This window comes from Takifugu flavidus, chromosome 18, assembly GCF_003711565.1.
Source record: "Takifugu flavidus isolate HTHZ2018 chromosome 18, ASM371156v2, whole genome shotgun sequence".
In the NCBI taxonomy this organism is placed as follows: domain Eukaryota; kingdom Metazoa; phylum Chordata; class Actinopteri; order Tetraodontiformes; family Tetraodontidae; genus Takifugu; species Takifugu flavidus.
This window is the reverse complement of record NC_079537.1, coordinates 9,373,592-9,397,633: the sequence shown is the minus strand read 5'-3', so window position 1 is coordinate 9,397,633 and position 24,042 is coordinate 9,373,592. Positions and strand designations below refer to the sequence as shown.

Below are 24,042 nucleotides of genomic sequence, written 5' to 3'. Positions count from 1 at the left end.
GCACGTTAGAGCCAAAACAAAAACATTACTATAGGAAGAAATAGCTTGAAAACCCTGTACTTCATGGGTCAACTACTGTATAATACATATTTGTTGGGATTTTAAAGTGTTTTAGTTATTTTTTTTCCAACTCTGCAGACTCTAAATTAACAGGTCACCACAAGAATAGGAAGACTTTTTTAATAGAAAGCAGTAAAATAAAAAAGACTAAATAAATAAAAAAAATCCTCATCTCATTGGTCTTAAAAAAATAACAAAAGGTCAGACTTACTTGTTACAGTGTAAATGTGCTAAAGTTTGTTTACAACAGTGCAATTAATTCGATACAGTAGTTGAATCTATAAACAGGGTGTTGGGATACACACGGAGGGATTTTTCCAGATGACGGGTCAGTTTAAAGAGGACTTTCTTTATGGCACATGTAAGAGGGGGCATCTTTTAGGATAAATATCAGCTAAAACCGCAGTGCATAACAATTTCACAGTTAAAAAATAAAACACCCTGTCCTCACTTCTACTGTTATTCATTTCCTTCCCAGGATGAGCTCAGATGGGATGATTCCACCTCGTCTCTATCGTGAATTCTTAAATGTTACAAGATTAAAACACAGAAAATGTGACAACCTGAGGAAGGAGGAATGTCAGTTATTTGGTCTGTTGATAACAAAGAAAACTCCCAGGGCCTATTAAATATCCCTGTCTGGTCAGTTTACACTAGCAGAAAAACTAAAAAAACAAAAAACTATCCATGATAGAAAACAGACAAAATGCGACAACTGTGTTTGTCAGTTCTGGTCCTGTAACCTTAAACCAGATGAAGATCAGAGATTATAGTGAGGAGACTCTCTAAAAAGCTTGTTTAACTCTCCAATGTGTCGAAGCCTCGCTCCAAATGACAATGTTTACAGTGAAGATAAGCTTCCAGTATAAACAGCCATGTTTTTTTTCTTCAGCAGAGGTGTGAGAGTGGTGGCAATGGGAGAGAAGAGGTGGCAAAAGTGTGCACGTGTGTGTGTATGTGTGTGGGGCAGAATGTATGCAGTGGTGATGGGGAGGATTATGGCTGGGTGGCCTCGGGGGGAGGTGGGTGAGTAAAAAAACCTGAGCTAGATGAAGAAGAGGGCAGTGCAGGCATTCTGGAAGCTGTTGGGGTGCAAACCGCTCGGGGGAGGGGTAACAGACGGGATGAGGGTCTTTTCTAAAGCTTGTTTGTTTTTTCTATGTTGCGACCCACCAGTCTGCGTCTCAACAGTCGACTCTGCGTAAACTGGACCGGGTGAAGGAGTTCCTGTGAAAGGAAAGCAAGACGATGAAGCCTGTTACACGAAAGTGGATTCAAACAGTACTTGGTGGCCCATGAGATTAGGAGCTCCACACGTGCAAACACTGAGTTGAGCAAACAGAAACAACTGATATCACACTGGTTTCTGAGGTCACACACACCACATGACTTACACTGTGTGACAAAGTATGACAAAGTTTGGTGTTAAGTTGCTCCTGGTTGATGATCTGAGCATTAGCTCATGGTGTGTATCAGCGTGGTGCGTTTAATGTCTCAGGTTACCGTTGTGTTTGTGTAGCCTGAGCTGGCAGGGTCCTGTATAGCTGTGGGATCTTGCGGTTGATAAGGGGACCCAGAGCTTCTTTCAGCTTATTGTAGTTCCTCTCCAGTTCTCTGTGGTACTCCTTCTGATCTGGCCCAATCAGGGCTTTATTCTTCCTCAGGGCATCCTCGCACCTGCGTGAAAAACACACACAGCGGGTTGTGGTTTGTTTTTATTAGTTACACAGCAGTCTGCATCTGAGTCACACGGTGTCATCACCTCTTGGTGAAGTCTTTAAAGCAGAGGCGCAGCTTGTTGTGATGGCGAAACAGCTTCGGATCATCAGGAATGTCGGAAAGAAAGACCTGCGCTACCTCAAGGGGGCCCTGTGAAGGGGAGAAACCGTAATTTATCTGCTACAGGAATGTCTGCCCCTACATAAAATAGCTGGCACAGGCCTTTTAAGCCCAATAATAAAGGGAGAGCATCTGATACTTGTACATCTGCAGCCTTGGAGTAAACAAGCACCTGGTTGACAGTGGTGCCCACGCAGCCCTGCAGCACCATCTGCAGCATCTTGGAGTCTGCTGGGTCCTGGTTTGTGGCGAAGGCCAACTCCTGTGTCTTCTTCTGCATGTCCTCAATGGCCACCTCAATGGGGACAAGAATGATCTGGAGAAGAAAACACAACAGCGGCAGCTGACACCCCTGCTGTGCACAAAACATCACACCTAGGGAGGCCCCGCTCCCCCGGAACAGACCTCCTCCTTGTGGATGACGTTGATCCGCGTCTTGATGTAAGGGAAAGCGTGAGATGTCGTGAGGATGGTTTTGCGTTTGTACTGCTCGTTCAGCTCGCCGTGGGCTCGCCCGTCCAGAGTGAAGGGAGTGCAGTACATGAAGTTACGCAGGTTGTAGTTCTTGTCAAAATAGGTGACTCTTTCCTTTAGCTCATACGTGTCGAAGAACGGCTCGACGTACGTTATCTGGAGGTAGGCCTGAAGAGATACGTACACCCATGAGGACTATTACATATGACTCAGGTACGAGACATAAATATCACGGCACCTTGTTGGGATCCAGTTTGTTCTTGTCCACTGGATTGGAGTCCTTGATAATTTTAACCACGTCATCTCCGAACTGCTCTGAGTAAAACTCCTGCACAGCAAAACACAAGCAATTTAAAGTCTATATAATTTGGGAGGTGGTAATGACAGCTTTTATTGACACTGCGGTGAGTCAACATGCCTCAAGTCTGTGAGAGATCTCAGCCAGTTTAGTAATGGATGGCTCCTTGTAAACAAACTCTTGTTCATCCAGGTCTCCAAAACGAGAGCCATAGAAACCCACCCGGAAATAGGTCCCAAACATTCTCTAGTTACTGAAGATGGATGACAAGAGGGTGTGACTTTAAATCAGCACTTATTAAAGACAAAATAGATCAATTTATGGTAAAAAAAAAAAAAAAGTTCTCAAAACTTACCCATAATGTGTCATTCAAAAGGATTAAGAAGAAGAAAGAAAATGGTAATGAGATAAGATAAAGGAAGTGGTTGATAACTTGCTTTTTTCAAAAAAAAAAAAACATTACCTCCCATCCTGAACTCTGAAATGTGAAAACAAAAGAAAAAAGACATAAGAAAGAATTCAGAAAGCGTTCTTTTCATCATTCATCAGCTGTCAAAACTCACTTGGTTGTAGACTTTGTTAAAAGCTTCCTGCAGCTTTCCATGGACCGTAGCCAACTTTTTAAAGTCTCTGTTGGCTTCATGGATGGGCAGCAGAATCTTGTAAACTTCATTTATGGCTTCATACATGGCAGCCTGAAGTCAAACACACATCAGTAAGCCAGTTTTACACATAGGCGCCATCATATAAACCCCTATAGCTGTGGGGACGCCCAGCTTGTCTGTCACCATGTGGTTAAGCAACGTGAGCAGTACCATGTTGAAGGAAGCAGCTGCTTGCTCCAGGAGGCCCACTAGACCAGACTCGCTGAAGTACTTTCCAGCACAAATCCCCTCCTCCTCCGGAGACAAGACGTCATCAGACACGGCGGACTCCTCCAACACGTTGGATGAAATGTTCTGAAAGAGTAGAAGCAGTCAAGGACGGCTGCGTCATATATGCATCCTGTTAAACAAGCGAGTCACTTCACACTGACCTGAAACGTGACACAACCGATGGGCAAGTAGCGACAATCCTCCAGCATATTGAGGTATTCTGCAACCAGCGCTGCACTGTGGACCAGACAGTGGGCCGCTTCAGCGTGGTTTCCCCTCTCAGAGTGTTTTCTTGCCATGTTCTGGAGCCAAGTCAGCCGCAGGTCGGGAGAGTTTTGATAGCCCTTTGCAATCCTGATTTAAAATAAAGCAGAACATTATCTTAACATTAGGTCTGATAGTATATTTTGATTATTAATGTGCATCACAATACCTGTACATCAGGTCGATTAGCATCTCTGGATCCTGCTGATGTTCTTTCATTTTAACCGTATCAGTAAGAATCATGTGCAAATTGAAAACCAAATCCTGGACCTAAATGTTCAACACAGGATGAAGTTAAAATCTGCATTATTTGAAATCTAAATGCAGCGGCTTCAAAATTGGGATCTTATATAGTGGCCCTTTAATACCTGCTCCGGGAAGGGCGTGTCCCGTAGTTCCACATCATCCTCAGCATATGTCAAGATAGTTTTTAATGAGTGCCGAAGATGATCTTCGTTGAAGTTTCTTGAGGTTCCCACCAGTGACGACAGGGACATGGTGACCTGCATCTTTACCCGCGCAAAGTTCTGCAAAAGCAAATAAAAGGGATGGTGGGTTGAAAATAACTAAATTATGTTTTTTAAGTGTGTTTCTTTCTCTCACTCCCAAATAAATCATGTGTCTCTTCCTAAAGTTGGAACTGGATATAATGACAGTATATTTACTTACGTTTCCAATCTCAAAGTTCTGTCTCATGAGCAGATAAAGAGAGGCGGAGGCGTGACTTCTGACAGAACTGACACTACTGCTGCAGTGACGCAGAAGACGCAGACAAAGGTCGGCACAAAGTTCTGTGTCCTCTTCAAACAACATCTCTGGGAACTACAGACAGACATATAAACACACATGCATCTGCTGGAAGGAAGGATGTCCAGTTGGCCTTAACTTTGAGCAGATATGGGATGTTGTGTTCGTCAATTAAGGATATTTATATGTTCAAATACTGCAACACGTAACAGTTCAAAGGGTTAGGGTTAAACACAATAAAGAAAGCAATTCATTTACGCACTTTGAAAACTAGAGCTCTTTGTGTAGTGAAACAGTGCTGCAGGAAGAGGGCGCTCTGGTTTCCTGCCATGCTGTGGAGGAGGACTCTCAGTACTCCACCCAGAACACTTTCCTTCAGCTCTGATGCCACCACAGTCTGAAAACAAATGCAAACAGCAAAGAAAGAGGGAGTGAATTCTAAATAACCTTTACATATTCACAGCTGGAGAGCATCATTTACCTTAACTACAATCTCCAGTGTATCCAGGACAATTAGAGAAGCCTCAGTTGATAAGTTTCCATCCACCATGGACTCCTGCTCCATTTCGGCTTTAGTCCTATAAGAAATTGGGATTTCTTTAGCATCACATTAGCATTCAAGCCCTTTAAAAATGAAGAAACCAGATGTATCCCATAACCCTGATGTATACATTCTATAAGCACATGGAAACATCTTTTACAGTAACTGGCATAGATGCAATAAAGTTAAAAAAACATACTTGTCGACTCTGTCTGTATTTTGGCGCCAGTGAGTGACGTTCTTTCTCCACCTAACATTCTCCTGACTGCCATAGGGACTCCTTTCTAAAAGAGTAAAGACAATTACCATGAACGCAAACATGAAAACACCTCAAACTGACACATAAGGTACACAACACTATTTACCTCTGCAACGACGAACCATCTCCTGACGGGCCCCAATGGTTCCCAGTATGGCCTCCTCCAATCTTGCCTTCATGTCTTGAGATTTTTTAAATGTCAGGCTATTAATCCTTTCCAAAGCCTTTCTCCCCTATTAAAAAGAGTAAAACATGTCAACAGACCAAAGACAGAGAAACACAAGAATAAAAGAGCTCAACAAGTATTTTACTTTGTATTCAAAACAGGAGATACAGAGATGCAGCAGATCCAGCAGGCGGTTGATTTGCAACACAGACAAATCAGACACCCAGCGCTCCAGAAGAGCTGCATCTGCATTCTTCAGCACCCACAGGAAACACACCAGCAGAGTCCGGCTACACTCCGCCGACAGAGAGCTGGACTGGCGGGCAGGCTGGCAGAGAGAAACACACAAACCAAGTTGCTACTTTACTGTCAAACATGAAACAGCAGTCTAGAGAGAGGGCAGAGAGCCACCTATCGGCAAAAACAAGCACTAATCCTTGAGGGAAGATGAGCAATGTGGAAAGAATGCACATTTTTGTGTTATTTTAGGTGGAGTTACAGAAAGGCCAGTGTGGTGTTCTGTCAAGCTGAGACAACAGATTCTGGTCCACACAGTGTCAGATCTGACCGATGAGTCTCTAGTGCCCAGGGAAACAGCCTGACCCCGACCATTATCACTCACCACTGTGGGTAGTGCAATGGAGTTGGCTTTGGCGTGCGGTAAAGGGGAGCCGGCAATTGCCATGGCAACAGACTGACTGATAGTGTTGCCACTGTCTGGGTCAGCATCGTCATGGGCTGAAGCATGCCGGACCCGAGCAGGGGAGGAGTCTACAAAAACACAGTATAACCACTCTCAGGTATAATTGCAATGAAATGAAATTGCAATGAAGTGATGAAAGTGCACATTTGCCAAGTTATGAAACTAGTGAGTGGTGCATGCTGACCTGAGAAATCACACAGCTGATTCAATGTCTCCATGACAATTGCAACCAGGGGCAGGTAGAGCTTAGCAACGTGAGCCCTGACCTGAGGGTCCTTGTAGCGAGGATCTGCATCATGGCTGCACAGCAGGGAGTGTACAGCACTAATGGCTTTTTTGTGGAGGAAGAAAACGCTGTGGGTTAAAAAAAATAAATAAATAAAAATCAGTTTTCATGTACTGAGCTTGAAGCGTAAGAGCATTTTCAGTATAAATTAGATATGGTTCAGATAACCCAAAAAACTTTTAAAAAGGGCTCCCTACCCTTCTCCATCAGGATCAAGGATGAGAGCGAGCTCTGTGAGCAGCAGACCAGACAGGAAATGTTGCTGTCGAAAAGGAACTGAGAGCTCAAACATTGTGGCCACCCCTTGATCTTGCACCATACTGGAAAATGCTGAACTCTGGGAACGTAAAAATACGGAAAAAGCCAGTAAGACAAAGGATATACAGGGAGTGCCAATGCCTCGTACTATGCCTCACAGCACCTGTGAGGTGGTGGATGAGGTGGAAGGAGAGGGGGAGGCTGGAGGGCTGAGAGTGGAGCAGGGCAGGTTGAGGATGACGTAGTGCTCATGGCTGCAGACGATACGGATAAAGTCCATCCTCAGGGCGTTCAGAGAGCTGGGATTCTGTGCCATGTGAAGCTTGTTGGCAATCTGTTAAATGCACAAGGGGCGTGAGACAAAAATATATGTAGAAGTAAAGTGTTTGATATTAAAGACAAAGAGGGAGAGGAAGGACCAGCACCTGTTTGTAGTACGAGCGGATGAGGTTGAAAACAAAGCCCCGGTCCATGAGAGAAAGCAGGTCATTCAGGAAGAAGGCCAGACTGCTATTTAACCTCTCCACAATCTCAACATCCTGCAGAGAGAGAGAGAGGGAGAGAGAGGGAGTTCATATGAAAATAAAGGGGAAGAGGAGGATGTGAAAAAGAAAACCTTGTATTATGTTATATAAAAGTTACATTCAGGATATAAATATGTTTCAATTATTGTTTTGCACCTGTGTTATTACATCACTGAAAACCCCCAGCTTTGAATGGAATAAACTGCACCCAATCTTAAGTACCTTGTGGTATCGACCAGCAATATCAGCACTGATGGCACACACAAGCGCAGCGATGTCATCAACAAAGCGGTCTGGGAAACGCTGACGCCTCGGAACGTCCATGTTTGAGGTCAGAAATAAGTGATGAGACATACTCTTGGTCTGGAGGAAGATTCAAGTCAGTAAAATGACGCGGAAAGAACAGTGGGATTTAAAACGATTATGTTTAAAATGTGTATGTGCAGATAACACAAATACACAACAGCATGCTCACTATCAGCTGGAAGAAAAACCAGGCGTGCTGAAGTGCTGCTTCCCTCACTGTGCTGTTGCTGACCACCCACTGCAAAGCCAGCTCCTCATGAAGCAACTACACATATAAGCAAAGGTCAGTTTATATCGACAAATCGGTGCAATTTGACAGATCGTAATGTCTATATGCTAAATTATTACTGGCAGACTGATATCAGATTCTTTGTTCCAATTATGACTTCTAGGAAGCCATAAATCTTAGCCCAGCCTTTACTGTGAGTCTTTAGAGACCTTTGTTAACAGTTACTAATTAACCTGTTCACCAATGGAGTTTTCCAAAAGAAAAGGTGTTTGCACAACTCAGACTCATTTGCAGCTGCAATCATGACTCCAAATGCATAATATTAATATACTTTATAAAGAAGTTCATGAGATAAAACGTTATTCTATATTTTTACAGGAAAGTTATCACATTCTGCTTATATAGCTGTGTAGTAGTTTAAGTGTAGTAACCCTGATTACTAAAACTGGTAAAGATTAAATGAATTAATAGCTTTGGTTAAAATATTAGTTATCAGTATTAGGTATCATACATATGTGGTGATATATGGTAATGACAGTGAAAATGGATTTGAGAGAGCATAAAATGCTTGTGATGGAAAAATTGCATTTTTGTATCCTGTTATAGTAGAAGTAGACAGTTTTACCTTCTTGGCAATCTGCCTTGTGGGAAGTGAAAACAAGGCCATGCTGTCCAGGAAGGCAGACATGCGATTGCAGCTGCGGTCGTTTGTCTGACATGGTGTGAGGGTGAGGTGAACACACAGACAAAATGATGTGAAAATGGATGAACGGGAATGGGTGGGTGACCACAGAACTCTACGATGAGTGTGAGGCTAGTAAAACTCCGACAGGAATGAGGCAGGCACCCACAACAGATGTGGGCTGTTATTTGTTGGTGAGAGGATGAATGGTGAAGCCAGATAAGTGGTATTCACAGATAAAAAGGAGTGGCAACATGAAAAGCAGATAGAAGCTTATGCAGACAAAACATAACCGCAGAGTGTTGTTTAGAAAGTGGTGAAGAGGTAGGAGGATGGAGAGGAGGGATTTGGCACCTGCTTCAGATCACAGCTGGAGTTGGGGTTCCGGCGTAGCACAGATCTGGAACCCCCGGGGGCATAAGCAGAGTTAACCCAGGAGTGGGAGCGGTCAATGCCCTGCCATAAGCCACCAAAGACAAACACAAAACACAGAGTGGCACGAGGCGAGGGTACAGTGAGTGAAGGGGAAGCTAATTACCACACAAGTAATTATATAAAGGATACAGGGAGAAACAAAAGAAAGGGTGGAGGGGTGTAGAGAAATAAGGCTTGAATCCACAGAGAAACTCATACTGGGCAGAAAAATCAAGGGCTCAATGACATGTTTAAAGTACAAACCATAAATGCACGTTCATAAAAAAGATCCATAACTTTTATGCATACTCCACAAGAAGCGAGAAAATAGTTCCCAGGATTATTAGAATAAAATGATGTGCTTCCCTGAGTCGGGAGTTCTTGCAGCTTGTTCTCTTCCTCCAGATAAAAGAAAGATGTAAAGAAAAGTAAACGGGCAATAATTTGTGAAGGAGGTAGCATGAATGTTGCATATACAGGAGAAAGTCTCTCTCACAAAAAGTTGATGAAGAGTGCACACAGCTCGTGCTGCAGTGGAAGGGGCCTAGAGCAGCAGTTTGGCACTAGAGTTTCTTAGTAGGTAAGAAAAGTCCCAGAAAAACTTTTTCTTCCAAAAAGGAAACAATTATCTCACTTCTTGTGGCGTATGTGACAGCCTCCACTGTGAATAATGTTGTCAACCTATACACACACATTAATCTATGATAAAAAGATGAAACCTCCATTCGACAGAAACAGCTCACCTTGCTTCCTATGATTCGTTGCACCTCTTCATCAGGAGAAACTGGTGTGCTGGCCAGGTCTGGGTTGGAGTTGCTGATACTCTTAGAGCGGGACAGGTGCAAGCTGCTGGGGCGGCCAGTTGCTCTGGATATGGTGGCGTACTGCACAGGCATCTGATAGGACTGCGAACCAGCTGCTCTCAAACATGGTGAGAGCCACAGAGAAGATATTGGCAGATCATCAATCCTTGTCTGATTTAGGAATACTGACAGTCATCCAACCAAATGATCGGCTTTACAAAAATCGTGCGAAGGCTCACCTGTTGGGCGCACAGATGGTTCAGCAGTTGGCAGGCGAAAGCAGTAGTGGATGTAGGAGGCCAACAGGTTGTTGCGACCATGATGGTCCTGGTTTCCCTCCAGGTTTTTGTGTATCTGGTTGACCAGTAAAGCCATGGTTTCAAACGCAGTCCTGCCAAGGTTTACTGTTAGGAGCAGACAAAAGATTCAAAGATTTCATTTAAAACAACATGACTTTTACATAAACTCATTGTAAAACTACACTAAAAGTGAGTAATAGTAATAAGGGGACACAAATTAATTTATTTTTCACTGGACCTAAAAATACTCCCAATGTAATATTTATTATCTTATCTAGTTTTATTTGAGTTGGAAATAATGCATTTATTATCAATTAGAATTCTCAAACTATTAACTCCACTATTAGAAAGAGCACTTCAGCCTTGTTCAGAGAAGCACCCTTCAGATCCACAATTGCAGTACTAATGGAAACGACTGTGCTTCAGAACTCATTTACCAATTTGGCCTCCAATGACCGGTGGATAAACGATAAGTTGAATGATCTTGTTGAGCAGCTGGTGCAGGAAGCTAACGCAGGTGTCCAACAGGGCCCCTCTGAGTGCCACCATGCTGGTCTTTAATTCGGCCTCCATGTTTGATTCAGTAATGATCACATCCTTCAGACGGAAGGGGAAAGAGTACTCTTCCAGAACATGCACCAGCGTGAAGAACTTATCCAGAAAGGGGTCCTACAGTGACAAACTTTCATTAATATCGGTGCTTGTAAATAATATTGGTCGGATGACAGAAGGAGCCGCAAATACTGTAGAATGTGTGTACCTGAGTGTGAACTGAAGAGGCTGCTGTCACTTCAACACTGAACACACCTTTGTGATTATCCACCCACTTCATGCCTGGAAGCTGAACCTACATCACAGTGAAATCCATCTTATTTAACACCCGGTCAAACAGCCAAAGGCCATTTTCAGGCAAGCTGATATCCTCTCAGTCTCTTTCAAGTTGCTTACATCAGGGGTGAGCACAGAGTAGCTCGCTGGGGGCTTTTCAACGGAGACAGGTAAACTGAAGGAGCCTGTTCTTAGTCGGCCATGCTGCATCAGAGGGATCCACTACAAGTTGAAAGAAAGGCATGAGATCTTTCAAAGATGGCACGACAATAGAAGAATTATCAAACGTGGGTGTGTGGGTGGGAGTATAAAAAGTAGACGGACTAAAGGAGTGAACTCACAGTGTAGCCTACAGGAGTCTCTAGAGGAGTGTTTTGTTTGGGCTGGCAGCTGATGTGGTACAAGGTGAACAGGAGGTGATGGTTGTCAGTCAGATTGGCAGGGATCTTCATCTTCATCTCCTCATAAAACTCAGGGGATCTTTTTTTTTTTAAAAAGAGTTAAACACAGAATTTAAAGAAAACACAAAGGGGGTTAACGGGCAGTTAAGTCCTACGAGCCTTACTTGTTGTGGTAGATGATGGGACTGTATGCCTCATTTGTGAACTCGGCACAACTAGACTTCCCAAAGATGACCTATTGGAAAGAATATAAATAAAGAGAAGCTTTTGGGGACTGGCTCACTACAGCCTGCCACAACCTTAGAATATGTAGAAAAAAATTGTAAACAGTCAAGGGTATATTGTCTGCAGAGGATCAATCTAGTGCTGAAATGTCAAAAACCTCTAAGGAATTTCAACCCTGAAAGAACACTGCATGTTGTATTTCAGTGCTGTTTCTCTCAGACCATTGTTAAATTGTCACTTGATAATCCTTGACTTCTGCTCACCGGCAAAGCTTGACTGGGGTCCTCTCCTGCCATGAACTGGACTTTGACAGCGATGTTCCTCACTGAGCCCTGACGACTACTGAAGTTCAAGCTTTTTGGGTAAACATAGAGCAAGTTCCTGCAATGACAAGGATTTCATTTATTATTTTAAACGCAGATTTTTAAAGCAGTACCCCGCTACTTGTTCCCTAATTTTCAAATAGGAATGCTAATTCGGCATATTTTGTTGTCAACAATATCTACAACACTCTAAAAGTAAGAATCGCATAAGACAAATTGAAACTGTTTAATAAATATGCAAATATTCACATAACAAAAGTGTGACCCAACACTGGATGTTGTGGAGTCAAGGTCACCTTAACTTCTACAATCCAAAGTAAACATCTGAGGTTATTTTATTGGACAACTGTTTTAATCCTTTTGTAGAGTTAATGGCTGAGACACTATAAATATCTATTAACATTAATTACAAAGCAGTGTGCTGTGAATACAAGTACAGTTTGTGTGACAAAAACATGATACATAGTAATGTGTGTCATGTGTTTGTGACCTAAATGACACGATTAGTAGCTCAGGGGTTAAACTTTAAGGCAAGGTCACTGAGACTAAGGTCACTGCCAAAGACCACAGCTGAGCTAATATTTTACCACGCATATACTCATCCAATATAAGACATTCTGACCACCTTCCACATTCATTACACACCACACCTGCATCTCTGAAACAGATGGGACTCTATTTGCATAATACCATCAAACCAACTTTTTTGACTACATTCTGAAGAAGAAAACACAAGATCACTCAGTTGGACCACAGTGAGTGAATGTTAAAATGAATATGATCTGGATCTTCTGTCTGATCTGTTTGGCTGGGGGATTAAGAGCTGCCTGCGCAGGTCCAGTGAGGAAGACCAACAAGAAAAATAATGCTGCACCCCAGGAGGACGTCAACGTGCTCTTGTTTGGAGCCATACAATTCAGCGACTCCCTTAAATACATTTCTGAAACCACCGAGGCCAAGATATATAGAATTAGCCAGACTTTGAAGAACCATGAAGGGAGACTTCAAAGGCTGGGGAGGCATGCTGAGGAGGCTGCAGAGATTAAAAAACAGATTAAAGCAGTTATAATGTTGCTACAGGTGAGTGAACACAGAAATATGTAAACATCCTGTGCTGTTGGCTGCTGAAGGGCTGTGCCGCAACAAGAGACATAACATTCTAGTCAAACTACAGATCTGAAAACATGCGGGAGGGCATGAAAGCACAGGGTCAAATATCAGAAATCTGACTATGCTATGTCTGAATTCATGTTTGGGCAAGAGGCTTCTGACAAACATTTCAGCCTAAAATTGATTTTTAGGATGTTTTTAAATATGGCAAACGCTTTGATCTGAGATAAGAGAGTGTGTCGTTAGAAAGCCACATGTCAGATGCGGGTCAGGCAGCTGTGAGATTACAGCTGTAGGAGGAATAACGCGGACAGATGCTTTTTCAACAGACCCAGGTGGCCGAGCAACAGGCTGAGACCACGGTGACGAAAGACAGGCTGGCCTCTCTGGTGCAGGAAGAGCTGGAGCTCATGACAAATGTAAAGAGGCTGGAGACACATCTCAGTAACTATATGCCGGCCAGCAGCATCACAGAGCTGCAGGTAATGGAACCTCTCTGTAATTAACACTTGTGAGTAAAGGGATGCTGCAAATGCAAAATGATATGGCCAATTTTCCTGCCTGTTTCAGGCTCAAGCGAAGGAGCACTCTGAAGTAGTGAAAGGATTACAAAAATTGGTCCAGTTTCAAAAAGAGAGCATCGACAGTCAGAGTGAAAAGCTCACTGAACTGGAGAAAATAGTAAGATGTTTAAAACACCCCATATTTATTTCATATACCTTTGATGCTAACTTTTGCTTTTTCCATCTCCAAGAGTGAAGCTACCACACGGGCAATCTAAGACCCACCGCCAAGGTGGGTTTTTTTTAACGCAACATGACTGCACTCCATTCTCATCCTGATATGTACAGTATGTAAGCTATAGATCTGATGTATAGTCAACGTTATGTTTGTACATTTGACTATGACCTTTGCTATTGAGGGTCTTCACTATTTGCCCTGTACGTTGGAGTTAGTGTTGTACTTGGTGAACTTGGTTTTATAACTGTAACAATTGTTACATTATTAAAACTTAATTAAACAGAGGCAGTTTACTGAGAATATTATTTGCATGTTAAAATTCAGATAGCTCATTTGCAATAGCTATTATCGGGTTTTATTCTCTTAACATTACAACATTTCTAATTCAGAGCCTTCCGAGGAGATTACATATAGGGCAGAAATAAGACGGAGAGAAGAAATGAAGTTTGTGAGTGTGTTTGCCTCTGACCTGTAGGCGGTATGTGGGGTGTACACATAACGAGCAGGGAACTCCAGCACTTCCTTGGTTGGGCGGACACGAGGGTCTGGGTAAGGTTTTACATGAAGCAGCTCTGGTGACAGACAGTACTGGGGCGAGTCTGGAGCCGGGGAGATGTCAATCTTCAACTTGGCTGTGGGTGAAAATAAATCACAGACACACAAACTAGATTTACCTCCTTTAATTTGCATGCTTAGGCCAACCAGACAATGTAGGGTAACATACAACACTAAGGAAGTCAAAACCTAAATGAGAATTCTTAAGCACAAGACATTGATCCATGGTGAGATCATCAAATAAGTTAAACATATTATGTGTACAATTCCTCTTGTACAAGAGTCCTGAGGTTTACCTGTGACAGGTCTCAGACGACGCAGAACAGAGGAAGGTCTGCGCATGTCTGCCAGAAACTTATAGAGGTCCTCGTCACTCAGTCTGTCCCCCTCCTAAATGAAAACATACCAAAGTTTTCATTTACTGCAATTTGGGCTTCAATATTCCCTCATTACATAGTCACATTTTCCCAGTAGTGTCTTTCAGAGGTTGTGTCATTGTTTCACATCATATTAGTGATGATGGACAACAAGTTAGACTCAAATAAGTGCAACATTCTCGTGCTTAACTATGAGAGTCAGACCTGTTTGAAGAAGTTGGTGACGGTCAGTGTTGCTGGACGGAAGGTGGCAAAATTGCACGTGTCATCTGCTATACTCATCCGTTCAAACCCCTTCTTCTTCCTCTCATTCCATGTCCCGTGACCTTTTTTCTCTGTTCAGATATATGACAGAGATGTTTCATAACTGTACACAGTTAAAAGCCCATTAAACACTTATAAGTGTGACTGATTCCCCGTACCAGAGTCAGAATCGGGGTCTGACCGATCCAGACTGCCCATGCTGCTGACAATGTTGAACAGGTGAATGGCTGTCCAGGCAAAAGGCATGCGAAAGCGTCCAAGGCGATTACACGACTGTTCTGCCTGCAGACGAAGCTTCTCCAGCTTCTCTTTATGCTAAAACAGGACAGAATGTGCATGCAAAAATCAAAAAGAAGTAAAAATGACAATAAACATAACACAAACTTAGACACAGCCGAGTAATTATTCATTCTTATTATTAACAGATATGTTCATTTTTTATGACAGTGAAATGTGCCGACTGCACTCAGAGGGGGCTGTAGGAAGATTAAAAGGTTTCAGTCGAGACTAAATTAATCTTTTGGGACAAGAAATGAATTATTCGGGCTCAACAGTAACATTATGTGCTGGCTGCCGGTGACATCGCAGCAGTAACATTTTTGGCTCCATTACCTTGGAGGAATCAGACTCTTTCATGACCATGTAGGGTTCACAGCATTCCCCGATATCCCCTTGTTGAAGGACCTTCTCCAGCTGAAACGCAGGCGCGAACATGTTAGGACTTGACTGAGCGCTGAAACTAAATTTGCTCTTGTACTTCAGGAGGCATTCAGCGTGAACAGGAATAATCTATTTCACGCCATTCAATTTACACAGCTTTGACAGCAAAGTGGGCAGTTTCAGTACCTTGATCACCAAGAAGATATCAGAAGAGGGGTATGTGATGGAGAAAATAGCAGAACGGGCCAGGGTAGAAATGGCTGCGTGAGGGGTGTGTGGTTTGAGCAGCCCTTTCATCTGATCCGAGTTCAGGTCGAAGTAGAAATTCTCAGAGATCTGTTAAAGGGAAGATAAGCAGGGAGAGAAAGAGTTGATGGTAATGGAAATTCAAGTCAGGGGAATTTAATTCAATTTTGACTGGGTGATCTAAACTGAAGGGCCACTTAGACCTTTTAAGTCAAGGGAAATTGAATTAGTGGAGCATGAGCTCAGCATTATGTAAGTGCAAGCCCTCTAATGACAAAACAAATACCTTTTTCTTTTCCTTGATGTCATACAGGGCCAGTATTCCAAATATCGGCTCGATTTCTATTTCAAATCTGAGGAGTGTATGGAAAAAACATTACGAAATATGGCTGCTATCAGAGGAAAAAGACATAAATCTGTATATTACTCACTTCAGAGACAGACACTTCACCATGATCCTCTGGCCACAGTGCTCCTTGGGCACTTCAACAGTGGAGCATCTCTCGACAGCCTCGTCCTGCCACACAGACGACCAAGCCAAGAACAATATTTACACTGCTGTCATGGCAACATTGAGCCAGAGAAAGTATGCACACAGGTTTTGTACAAAGAAAGGATGGAGAAGGAAAAGAACAATTCGGAAACCATTATGGTGCACGTTAATAATGGCTGCACGTTGGGAAAACAACTTACTTTAACCAGAGCTGAACAAATGTTAAGCTGATTTTACGTTTGCATAAATATAGATTTCTGTACACCACTTAAAAACATGACTAGAAAGCTAAAATCACACATCCCAGATGTCGATGCCTGAAATGTTCTAGATAGAAATGTTGATTGATATTGAATTGTGTGCATGTTGAGAACAAAATAATGTCAGAAATCACTACTGTGCACTGTTTAAAAAAATACCTTACTCAAGATCACAAAATGCTTTTGACAGACCTCATCTGGAGGAGGGTACAGGCCCAGCAGGTCGCTGTGGCGCCCCTGCTGGCGGGCCTCGGTATTGCGGTGATCCATGTCCTCGAGAGCTGTGCGTTCTAACACAGTAGGTAGAAGAGCATCTGGGGTGGAGTTCTTCAGGTCAAAGATGCTGGAGGCCCAGCTCCCTCGCGGGGTTTCATCGAGGCTGACTGATCGCCGCTTTGCGTCATCCTGTGGCTCGTAAAGAGTGTGAGACAAAGGAATGAGATCATGTGTTTTTATTTCTTCCAGGAAAACAGGTCACCTTTAAGTGCTCGCTGCAGATGTTTCAGGGAGTGTAATGTGAAACAGACCCCATTACCTTATTACTATTTAATATGATTAATACGGGGATGTCTAGATAATGGACCAGGTATATCAATTTCTGTATTACTCATTCTTTTATAACTTCCCATCATGAGCCGCTGGCTTTTTGTTTCAGCAGCTGTTTGGTGTCTTTGTCCAGCTATCACATTAAATAAAACTCCTGAATCTTTTTATTTCTTGCATCACCCTGCAATCAATATATATTGATACAGTGAGGTAAATAAAGCTCAAGTGACGGGACTCTGGTGACCATGAGCTACCTGGTCGTCCTGGGGCTCAGTGGCTGCCACATCCAGTTCAAAGGTCTGTTTGGCCAGCCCTCGCTGCCTCTCTCTCTGTCGCTCAGAGCTGTGAGGCGTGAAAGTGGTGCTGTAATGCTGATATCTAGCATAAAAAGACAAACGAGTTAATAACGCAGCAGTGAGAGCTGCCTGTTCTGCATAGGAAACCCATTTAAAGGTCTGCTTCAACATGTAGCACTTACTTTCTTTGAATGATGAGCCAGTCATCTGTGTAGACTGACAAGGCGTCTCTCACTCTGGGGTCCAGAGAACTAGACACACAAACACATGAATAATTGAGCAGAAAACGCTTTTAATACACTAAGCGTGTTTGTTTATTCAGCCGCTTAGAAAGAGCCTTTGTTCCTGTCATGTTTCCCCTCCATTCCAATATCCAAATCCATCCATCCTTCCGTGTGTGTGGGAGAGAGAGAAAGAGAGAGGAAGAGAGAAATAGAGAAAGAGCTTTGGGGTAGGTGTGTCACTGTGTGTGTTGCGTTGGCTACAAGGGAAAGACTCACTCATCGTCATCAGGCAGCGGGGGCTCCAGGGTAATGCACTCTTTGTCCAGGGGGAGGAGCTCCAAGTCATCCTGGGGGAACTCCATGAGCTGTCTGAGGGGCCCAGGCTCCACCCCAGGAGCATGACTGCTCACATACTCCTCAAAATCCACAGGCTCCACCACCTCTGTCAGGGGCAACTGCCAATCAACATCAGACAAAAGGGGTAAAAGATCAGGATCTCATCAAAAAGGCTCATCAAGCTGGAGTGCTTGGCAAAGACACAAACACTGACCTTTACAGTGACCAAAACTCACTTTTGCTTCCCCACTACAGTCTCAGTTTCACAACATTTTTAGGTTTTAAATACACCGAGTTTGGAGCCTCCCCCCAGTTGCACAATGTAGATAACCAAAACACAGAGGAGCTCAAATGTTATAGTTAACATAGTAGTTACACTAAATCATTCCTCCCTTGCTCTCCGTTGTCTGCAGCATTAAATCGATGTGCTGCTTTTACATCCACTAACTCTGAGAACAGCTCTGGAATTTTAAACTCACTTTTGACTACTGCCACAAATCTTATGCTGGCATGTACAGGCAGTATTCACCCTGCAGCAGAGCCAAGTCACAGCTGCACGCTTCATTTCCTACAATAATACCGTCCCAATAATTGCTCCTTCCGGCACAGTCCAGCTATCTAAACCCATTCTAAAATTACATCACCAAGTTAAATCAATTAACGTTCGATAACACTAACTAGCTTTAAACCTATTAGCTTAAACCTCATGCAGGTCAAACGTTACGTGACTTACAGGGTTGTGAACGCCTCCTCGTTTCTTGGACAGCTGAGGGGATCCATATTCTCTGGACACTTGCTTTCTCACCTCAGCCGCTACCGTCCTGACAAGAGAAGCAAAGGTTAGCTAGAGGAGACGAGAGTGGGAAAAGGGTGCGCATTTAAAGGCGTGGCCATGACTACTAAAAATGTTGTTACTCTATGAAATGCTCAACGATCATTTAAAGCACTCAAGAAAATGCCACAATAATCTGCAACAGCACTGGGTTTCAGGATAGACACATCCATATGATCAGCAAAGATCTCACACGTTCCTATTAGAGTGTTCAATTTCTGGTACTATTTATGATGCTGAAGTCCAGCAGCTGTTGTGAACAGGGATTTGAACAGGAGCGGTGGCTCTGGGGACCAGGCACGGAGCCAGAGTTCTGTCCCTGGCTTTTATAAACTAACAGCAAATGGGAGGTTCGAAAAGAGACAAAGCGCTGTAGGGGAAAAAACCTCACAATGATACTAAGCAGCTGCCCCTTTAGAACCACAAAACCCTCTCGTTTCTGATATACAATCTACAGCTACAAAGACTCTTGTAATTACATATGTGATATTCGTTCCTTCACTAACGCAGATGGTCACTAACCCAGATAATCTTGTTTCTGCACAGACTTAGAGGATCGTTTGGGAGATACATCCCGAACAAATGTGCAAAAGTAATAACTGCTTTATGCTTTAATTTTAAACAGGAAAGTGTCAGGCAATCAACTGCACCGACAATAACCAGAATGCCCACTCACACCCTTTCCTGCATCCTGGAATACACAATAGCTAGGTCCCCTGAAAGGGAAGACTGACAGAACCTAGGGAATGCAGAGACGACGGAGCCAAAAACCACGAACCGGTGGGCTCCACATGTTGTCAGGGGCTTTCAATGCAAATGCAAAATTCGACCTAACGTGCCTTCCACACTTAGGAACTCTCCTTATTCACCAAATTATACATGAGGGATGTCTCTGCAGGAAGCTGTCAGCAGAAGCACTGGTAAACAGTTATTTGATGCGAAAAAAAACTGGTTTTCTTCAGCAGGCGGCACCTAATGTTTGTCTGAAAAGGGAAAACCAGGTTACAACATGTAGTTACAGGTTGCTACAATAACCCAGCAGGTCGTATAAATGGTTAAATAACAAAAGATGTAGTGGATTACTCTTGTTTTCCTATATGAAAAACAAGATATCCGTGCAAACGAACACATGTACGGACACTTATGAAGCTGTGAGATTAGCTTGACGGTGTTACTGTCATTGTTGGCCCCATCATTGTTGACAATTCTCGGACGGTACCATCACGTAAAAGGCGAAAGAAAGTGTTCAAAGTACCGGAGAGAATCCACCAAACACATTTCCACACCCTTAACTGAATTAAATTGCGCATGTAAGAACCAGTTTACAGTAAGCAACACCTTAACAGACCCTAGCATAGTGGCTAAAGATACGTTTGCGCAGCAGGTCCATCAACAACCCCGTAAACCACAACTTTCTGTCACCCTCTCACCGGTTGATCTTATGAGCAAACGCCCTCCTTTCGCTCACTGTAGATGACATTTCTTGTCCCCATGTAAAAAAAAGTTCGTCTAAGTCGAAATGAAAGTTCCCTTCCCCTCCAACAAGGTTTTCCTTAAGTCCAAACTGGTGCGGGGATGCGAACTCTTAGCCCGCTTCCTTCTCCAGTCGGGGAGTGGGCATGGATCTCTCGTTGTTCCTCCTAGCGGCCGGGAGCCGAACCGTCCACGTAAAGTCAACCTGGATGCGTGCATTTATCCGGTATATTTCAAAATAAATGCACCCATCTGAAAGGATTTATGGATACGCAGAGGAAGTGGAGTGGAAATGTTGATTTGGAGATCTCGCCGAAGTTTCAAATAAAGCAACAGCTTAAAATAAACTCCAGAATGTATTGAGCCAACTTCCATCGTTATGGTTATCGGCTTTCGTATTTCCGGTATGGAGCTTCTTAGGTGATGCTATGGCGAACTTGTTGAAGGTGGATGTCAACCATCTGGGCCATGCAGAAATCTCACCTGACCGGTTTGGTGACGCACGTCGTTTAGTGTTTCACTTTTTAAAAATGTAGGATGCAGCCTGGCGACAATTGAGAACTCAGACCCAACGAAGCGAAACGCCACTCCAGGACGACAAGCATGTCTAATTAAATGAAATGACAGGTTCTATTTAACGGTTGGACAGGAGGAAGAAATGATTATTATCATCGAGCCAAACGGTAAAACAGCAGCATCTGGAGGACTGTTTCTACCGCATCGCGTCCTCAAGGCAAAGCGCGACTGCTCCAGCAGGGGGCGCGATTTACTATGATTCTTATGGAAAAAACGCTTCTCCCCATCAGGCTGTGGATGGTTTCATATTCAGTCCTCAAATTTGACCTCTGTAAGAACACACTGCTTTGTTTCTACAAGCAGAAAACATTGTAAGATTCAGCTTAAAAATATCTTTCTTTTTAAAAAAAAAAAAGTTCATAGAAACAACATCAAATGTCCCGATGTCTCAAAGAAAAATAATTGGGATTCTTTATGTCTCCCCAAACCAAACCCAGAGTCACCTGATTGAGTAACCTGAAGTACAAAAAGTACTTGATATGATGATTCCTAAAGTAAGGTAAGGTGAGATATATTTCAGGGATATACTGTGTGTCCTTGCATTTCTCAGAGCAGCATAATGAGCCCCAGTCTGATCCATGACCGCCGACAGTACAAATGAAGCTAAAGTTTCATTGCTACAATCAGAAATTTAGCGCTTTCTAGACCTGATAATAAATGTGAAAATGTGTACACCAAACCAGTAATGAATGGGTGGATACAGGCTGTGTGCTAGTGCTGTGTCTATAGTGAGCTGACCCCATGTCTGCTTTATCTTTCTGTCTGCACCTTTGCTGCCTGCATCTTTGCTTTTCTGTTCGTCGAAGGCTGACTATTGTTTGAGTACCCAGCCCCCACGGCAGCGTGAGCCCCAAACACTACCACCACCACTGCTGTGTTAGCCAAGAACAAAAGAGAGAGTGTCAGACACCTCCCACTAGATCTCTTTCACACTAGAGCCCCCACCTCAGTTCCAGATGGGGTTGCCTTTTTTCAGGGTTTCTGTCAACCCCAAGAGTCCTCCAAATGGAAGACCCCCCCTCCTCCCCTTGGAGCCCACTACTCAGCTGCCTCTCATCCACCTGCTCCGCCGCCACGCGCCCCTGGCCAGGGCACATCCCCTTTCTATCTCACCCCGACAGGGAGTCCTATTAAAACCATTAACCACGTGCTTTTTTTACAAGGGCCTGCTTTCAGCATATTACTCCACCGGCTGTGAAAACTTTAAAAACATTAACTAACAAGGAACAAACATGATTCATAACTTATATAAAAAAAAGGGAGGGGGGGGGGCACTGCAGTAAAGAAACTGATATATTTTGTGAAGCACTACCTGATTTCTCTCACTGATGAGTGAATAAATTATAACACGGGGTATAAACCTTCCCAGTTCAGATGCCCTCAAAGTAGGATGGAGGAATTAGATCAGACTAAATGCCGCAATCAATAATGCTAATTTTAATCTGGTGGTGTCTATTGCGAGGGACAGGCAGATGCTCATTTGTTTGTTTCTTTCAATGCAGCAACATGTAATGTCTTCGAGAGAATCTCTGCTTCACCCTGCACCCCTGTGTTGACCTTTCCCCTCCAGGGGCAGAGAGGAAGGTGCAGCAACAGCAAACATCTGCTACAAGACAGCTGTTAAGTTCCCTAATGTTGATAATTCTGTCAACAGTGGAGGGGGGGTGGGGGGTGGCTGAATGTTAATCACTCCCAAATTAAATAAAAGTTCTGCAAATGCAACAAATAGTGCAAACCAGCAAATGTTGGCACATTGTGGTAACAGATTCATTTGTGATGTTTGACAGTGAAACTTAGAAACTAGAAATTTTATATAAAATATGTATAAAAATGTTGAAATAATCAATCCCGCCTTGGGGGTGTTGTCTGCATTCAGGCAAATGACACCACTGTAGCACCACTGTTCCTGCTGGCTTTTAAACTGGGCTCACAGTAACATAGATGGTCTCTTTCCTCTTCCATCTACGGGATGAAATTAACTTAATTTGCAAACTGAATTTAATTTTTTGCCAGTTGAGCACCTGCATTAAGCCCATCTGTAATGTACATGGGCCCAGAAAAGGTAACAGTGGTTCTGGAAGTAGTTTGCAAATGGTTAGAACTGTAATCCATCTCAAACTAGACACGGATTGATGGATTTGGAAATTTCATGTGTCATCATCTGCGTCAGCCTCCTCCCTTCCCATGTCCACTGCTTGTTTTGTAGACCAGAAATCCCATAAATTCTCTGAATAATTTAAAGTGTTGCACTCTTTGACACCACAGCCTTATTGCATTTTATCCTCTTTCATTTGAATCTCCTCCAAGAGCATTCATTGCTCAGCATTGCTTTGTGAACTATAATTAACATTAGATAGAGGGGCAAAATAGATTTCACTGTCTATCGGCCTATAATCCATCATGGCTTTAATGTATTTTGCACAATGTATGTGCACACCCACAGCAGTGCTGTCTAGATGGCACACAAGCAGGCATTGCATCGCTGTCACTCACTAAGCGAGATTTATGGAAATATTTCCTTCCCGCTCCTCTCAGTGCAGTGCACAGAGCCCACTCGTGTCAGCCTTCTATGTATGAATGTATGCAGATATATGCATGTAATATGTTTATGAGTCCTCTGCAGCACGTTTCGCTGCTTCCATGCAGCAGGACGCAGCTAAACCCCCCATCACCATTACCGCCATCACACCCCACCACCATTCCCAATGGGTTTAAGCACCCAAATCAATTGAAAGAAAGAGGAGTGCCCCGTGGTCCTCCCCCTACATCTGTCAGGGAGGGAAAGCGGGAGGGGCTGCACTCATGGGCCGTGCAGGGGAACAATATCACTCCATCTGTCACAAACCGTTTCATCTCTGATGGGATGAAATATAGCTCGCAAATACATCTACCTATATCATCGATGCATGTAATATTACTTGCGACTCAAGCCTTCACCAATTCCCAGAAGCAGGGGCTTTTTATCTCAAATTACCTCCCTCCCACCAGCCAACACTCTCGCTTGGCAAATTATGCTTTTAAGTCAAGCAGCGCATAAAATTTTTTTATTGTGGTTACACAGCAAGCCAGTTAATGAAAGTGAAAGAAAAGCCAGAAGTAAAATTTGCATCTAAAAAGTTCCAGGATGAACATGAAGAGCGGAGAACCTGGAAGCATAAGGAAAGAGAAATCATATGGAAATACTGGGGGGCAAAAGAAGTAAGATGCAATCTGCTAATAACAGAGCTCTTTCATATTCAGATGGGGCTG

General features: G+C 43.3%; 1 protein-coding gene across 3 annotated transcripts; it reads right to left on the bottom strand.

Annotated features, from left to right (window-relative positions):
* Positions 1–164: 164 nt before the first annotated feature.
* Positions 165–20,392, bottom strand: LOC130514476 (dedicator of cytokinesis protein 7-like). Of its 3 annotated transcripts, none has more exons than XM_057014077.1 (49): positions 20,175–20,392; positions 18,646–18,733; positions 17,853–18,031; positions 17,535–17,603; positions 17,311–17,434; positions 16,703–16,915; positions 16,189–16,274; positions 16,044–16,110; positions 15,698–15,847; positions 15,464–15,544; positions 15,010–15,166; positions 14,792–14,922; positions 14,507–14,600; positions 14,125–14,287; positions 11,745–11,862; positions 11,421–11,491; positions 11,197–11,335; positions 10,976–11,077; positions 10,788–10,874; positions 10,465–10,696; positions 9,968–10,132; positions 9,669–9,841; positions 8,866–8,967; positions 7,770–7,865; positions 7,517–7,657; positions 7,196–7,309; positions 6,934–7,104; positions 6,710–6,849; positions 6,411–6,580; positions 6,146–6,294; positions 5,669–5,851; positions 5,464–5,590; positions 5,298–5,382; positions 5,039–5,135; positions 4,820–4,954; positions 4,480–4,632; positions 4,179–4,337; positions 3,980–4,080; positions 3,708–3,900; positions 3,487–3,630; positions 3,235–3,366; positions 3,135–3,149; positions 2,792–2,917; positions 2,612–2,701; positions 2,305–2,541; positions 2,072–2,215; positions 1,823–1,929; positions 1,564–1,737; positions 165–1,287 (listed from the first exon to the last, which is right to left on the bottom strand). In XM_057014077.1, the coding sequence occupies exons 1-49, from the start codon at positions 20,222–20,224 to the stop codon at positions 1,245–1,247; spliced, it is 6,267 nt and encodes a 2,088-aa protein (XP_056870057.1). In that variant the 5' UTR covers positions 20,225–20,392; the 3' UTR covers positions 165–1,244. The 3 variants fall into 3 exon arrangements, with proteins under 3 accessions (XP_056870057.1, XP_056870058.1, XP_056870060.1); XM_057014078.1 differs by lacking the exon at positions 8,866–8,967 and adding an exon at positions 8,455–8,541; XM_057014080.1 differs by lacking the exon at positions 8,866–8,967.
* Positions 20,393–24,042: the final 3,650 nt, after the last annotated feature.

What these genes read in the sequence shown, in the direction of transcription:
- LOC130514476 (XM_057014077.1), bottom strand. Translation starts at nt 20,224, where the DNA reads ATGTCATCTACAGTGAGCGAAAGGAGGGCGTTTGCTCATAAGATCAAC. An exon ending in ACTCTGTGCTCACCCCTGAT is followed by an intron (nt 10,875 to 10,975) that starts GTAAGCAACTTG and finishes ACTGTGATGTAG; the next exon opens with GTTCAGCTTCCAGGCATGAA. An exon ending in ACGTCATCCACAAGGAGGAG is followed by an intron (nt 2,216 to 2,304) that starts GTCTGTTCCGGG and finishes TTTCTTCTCCAG; the next exon opens with ATCATTCTTGTCCCCATTGA.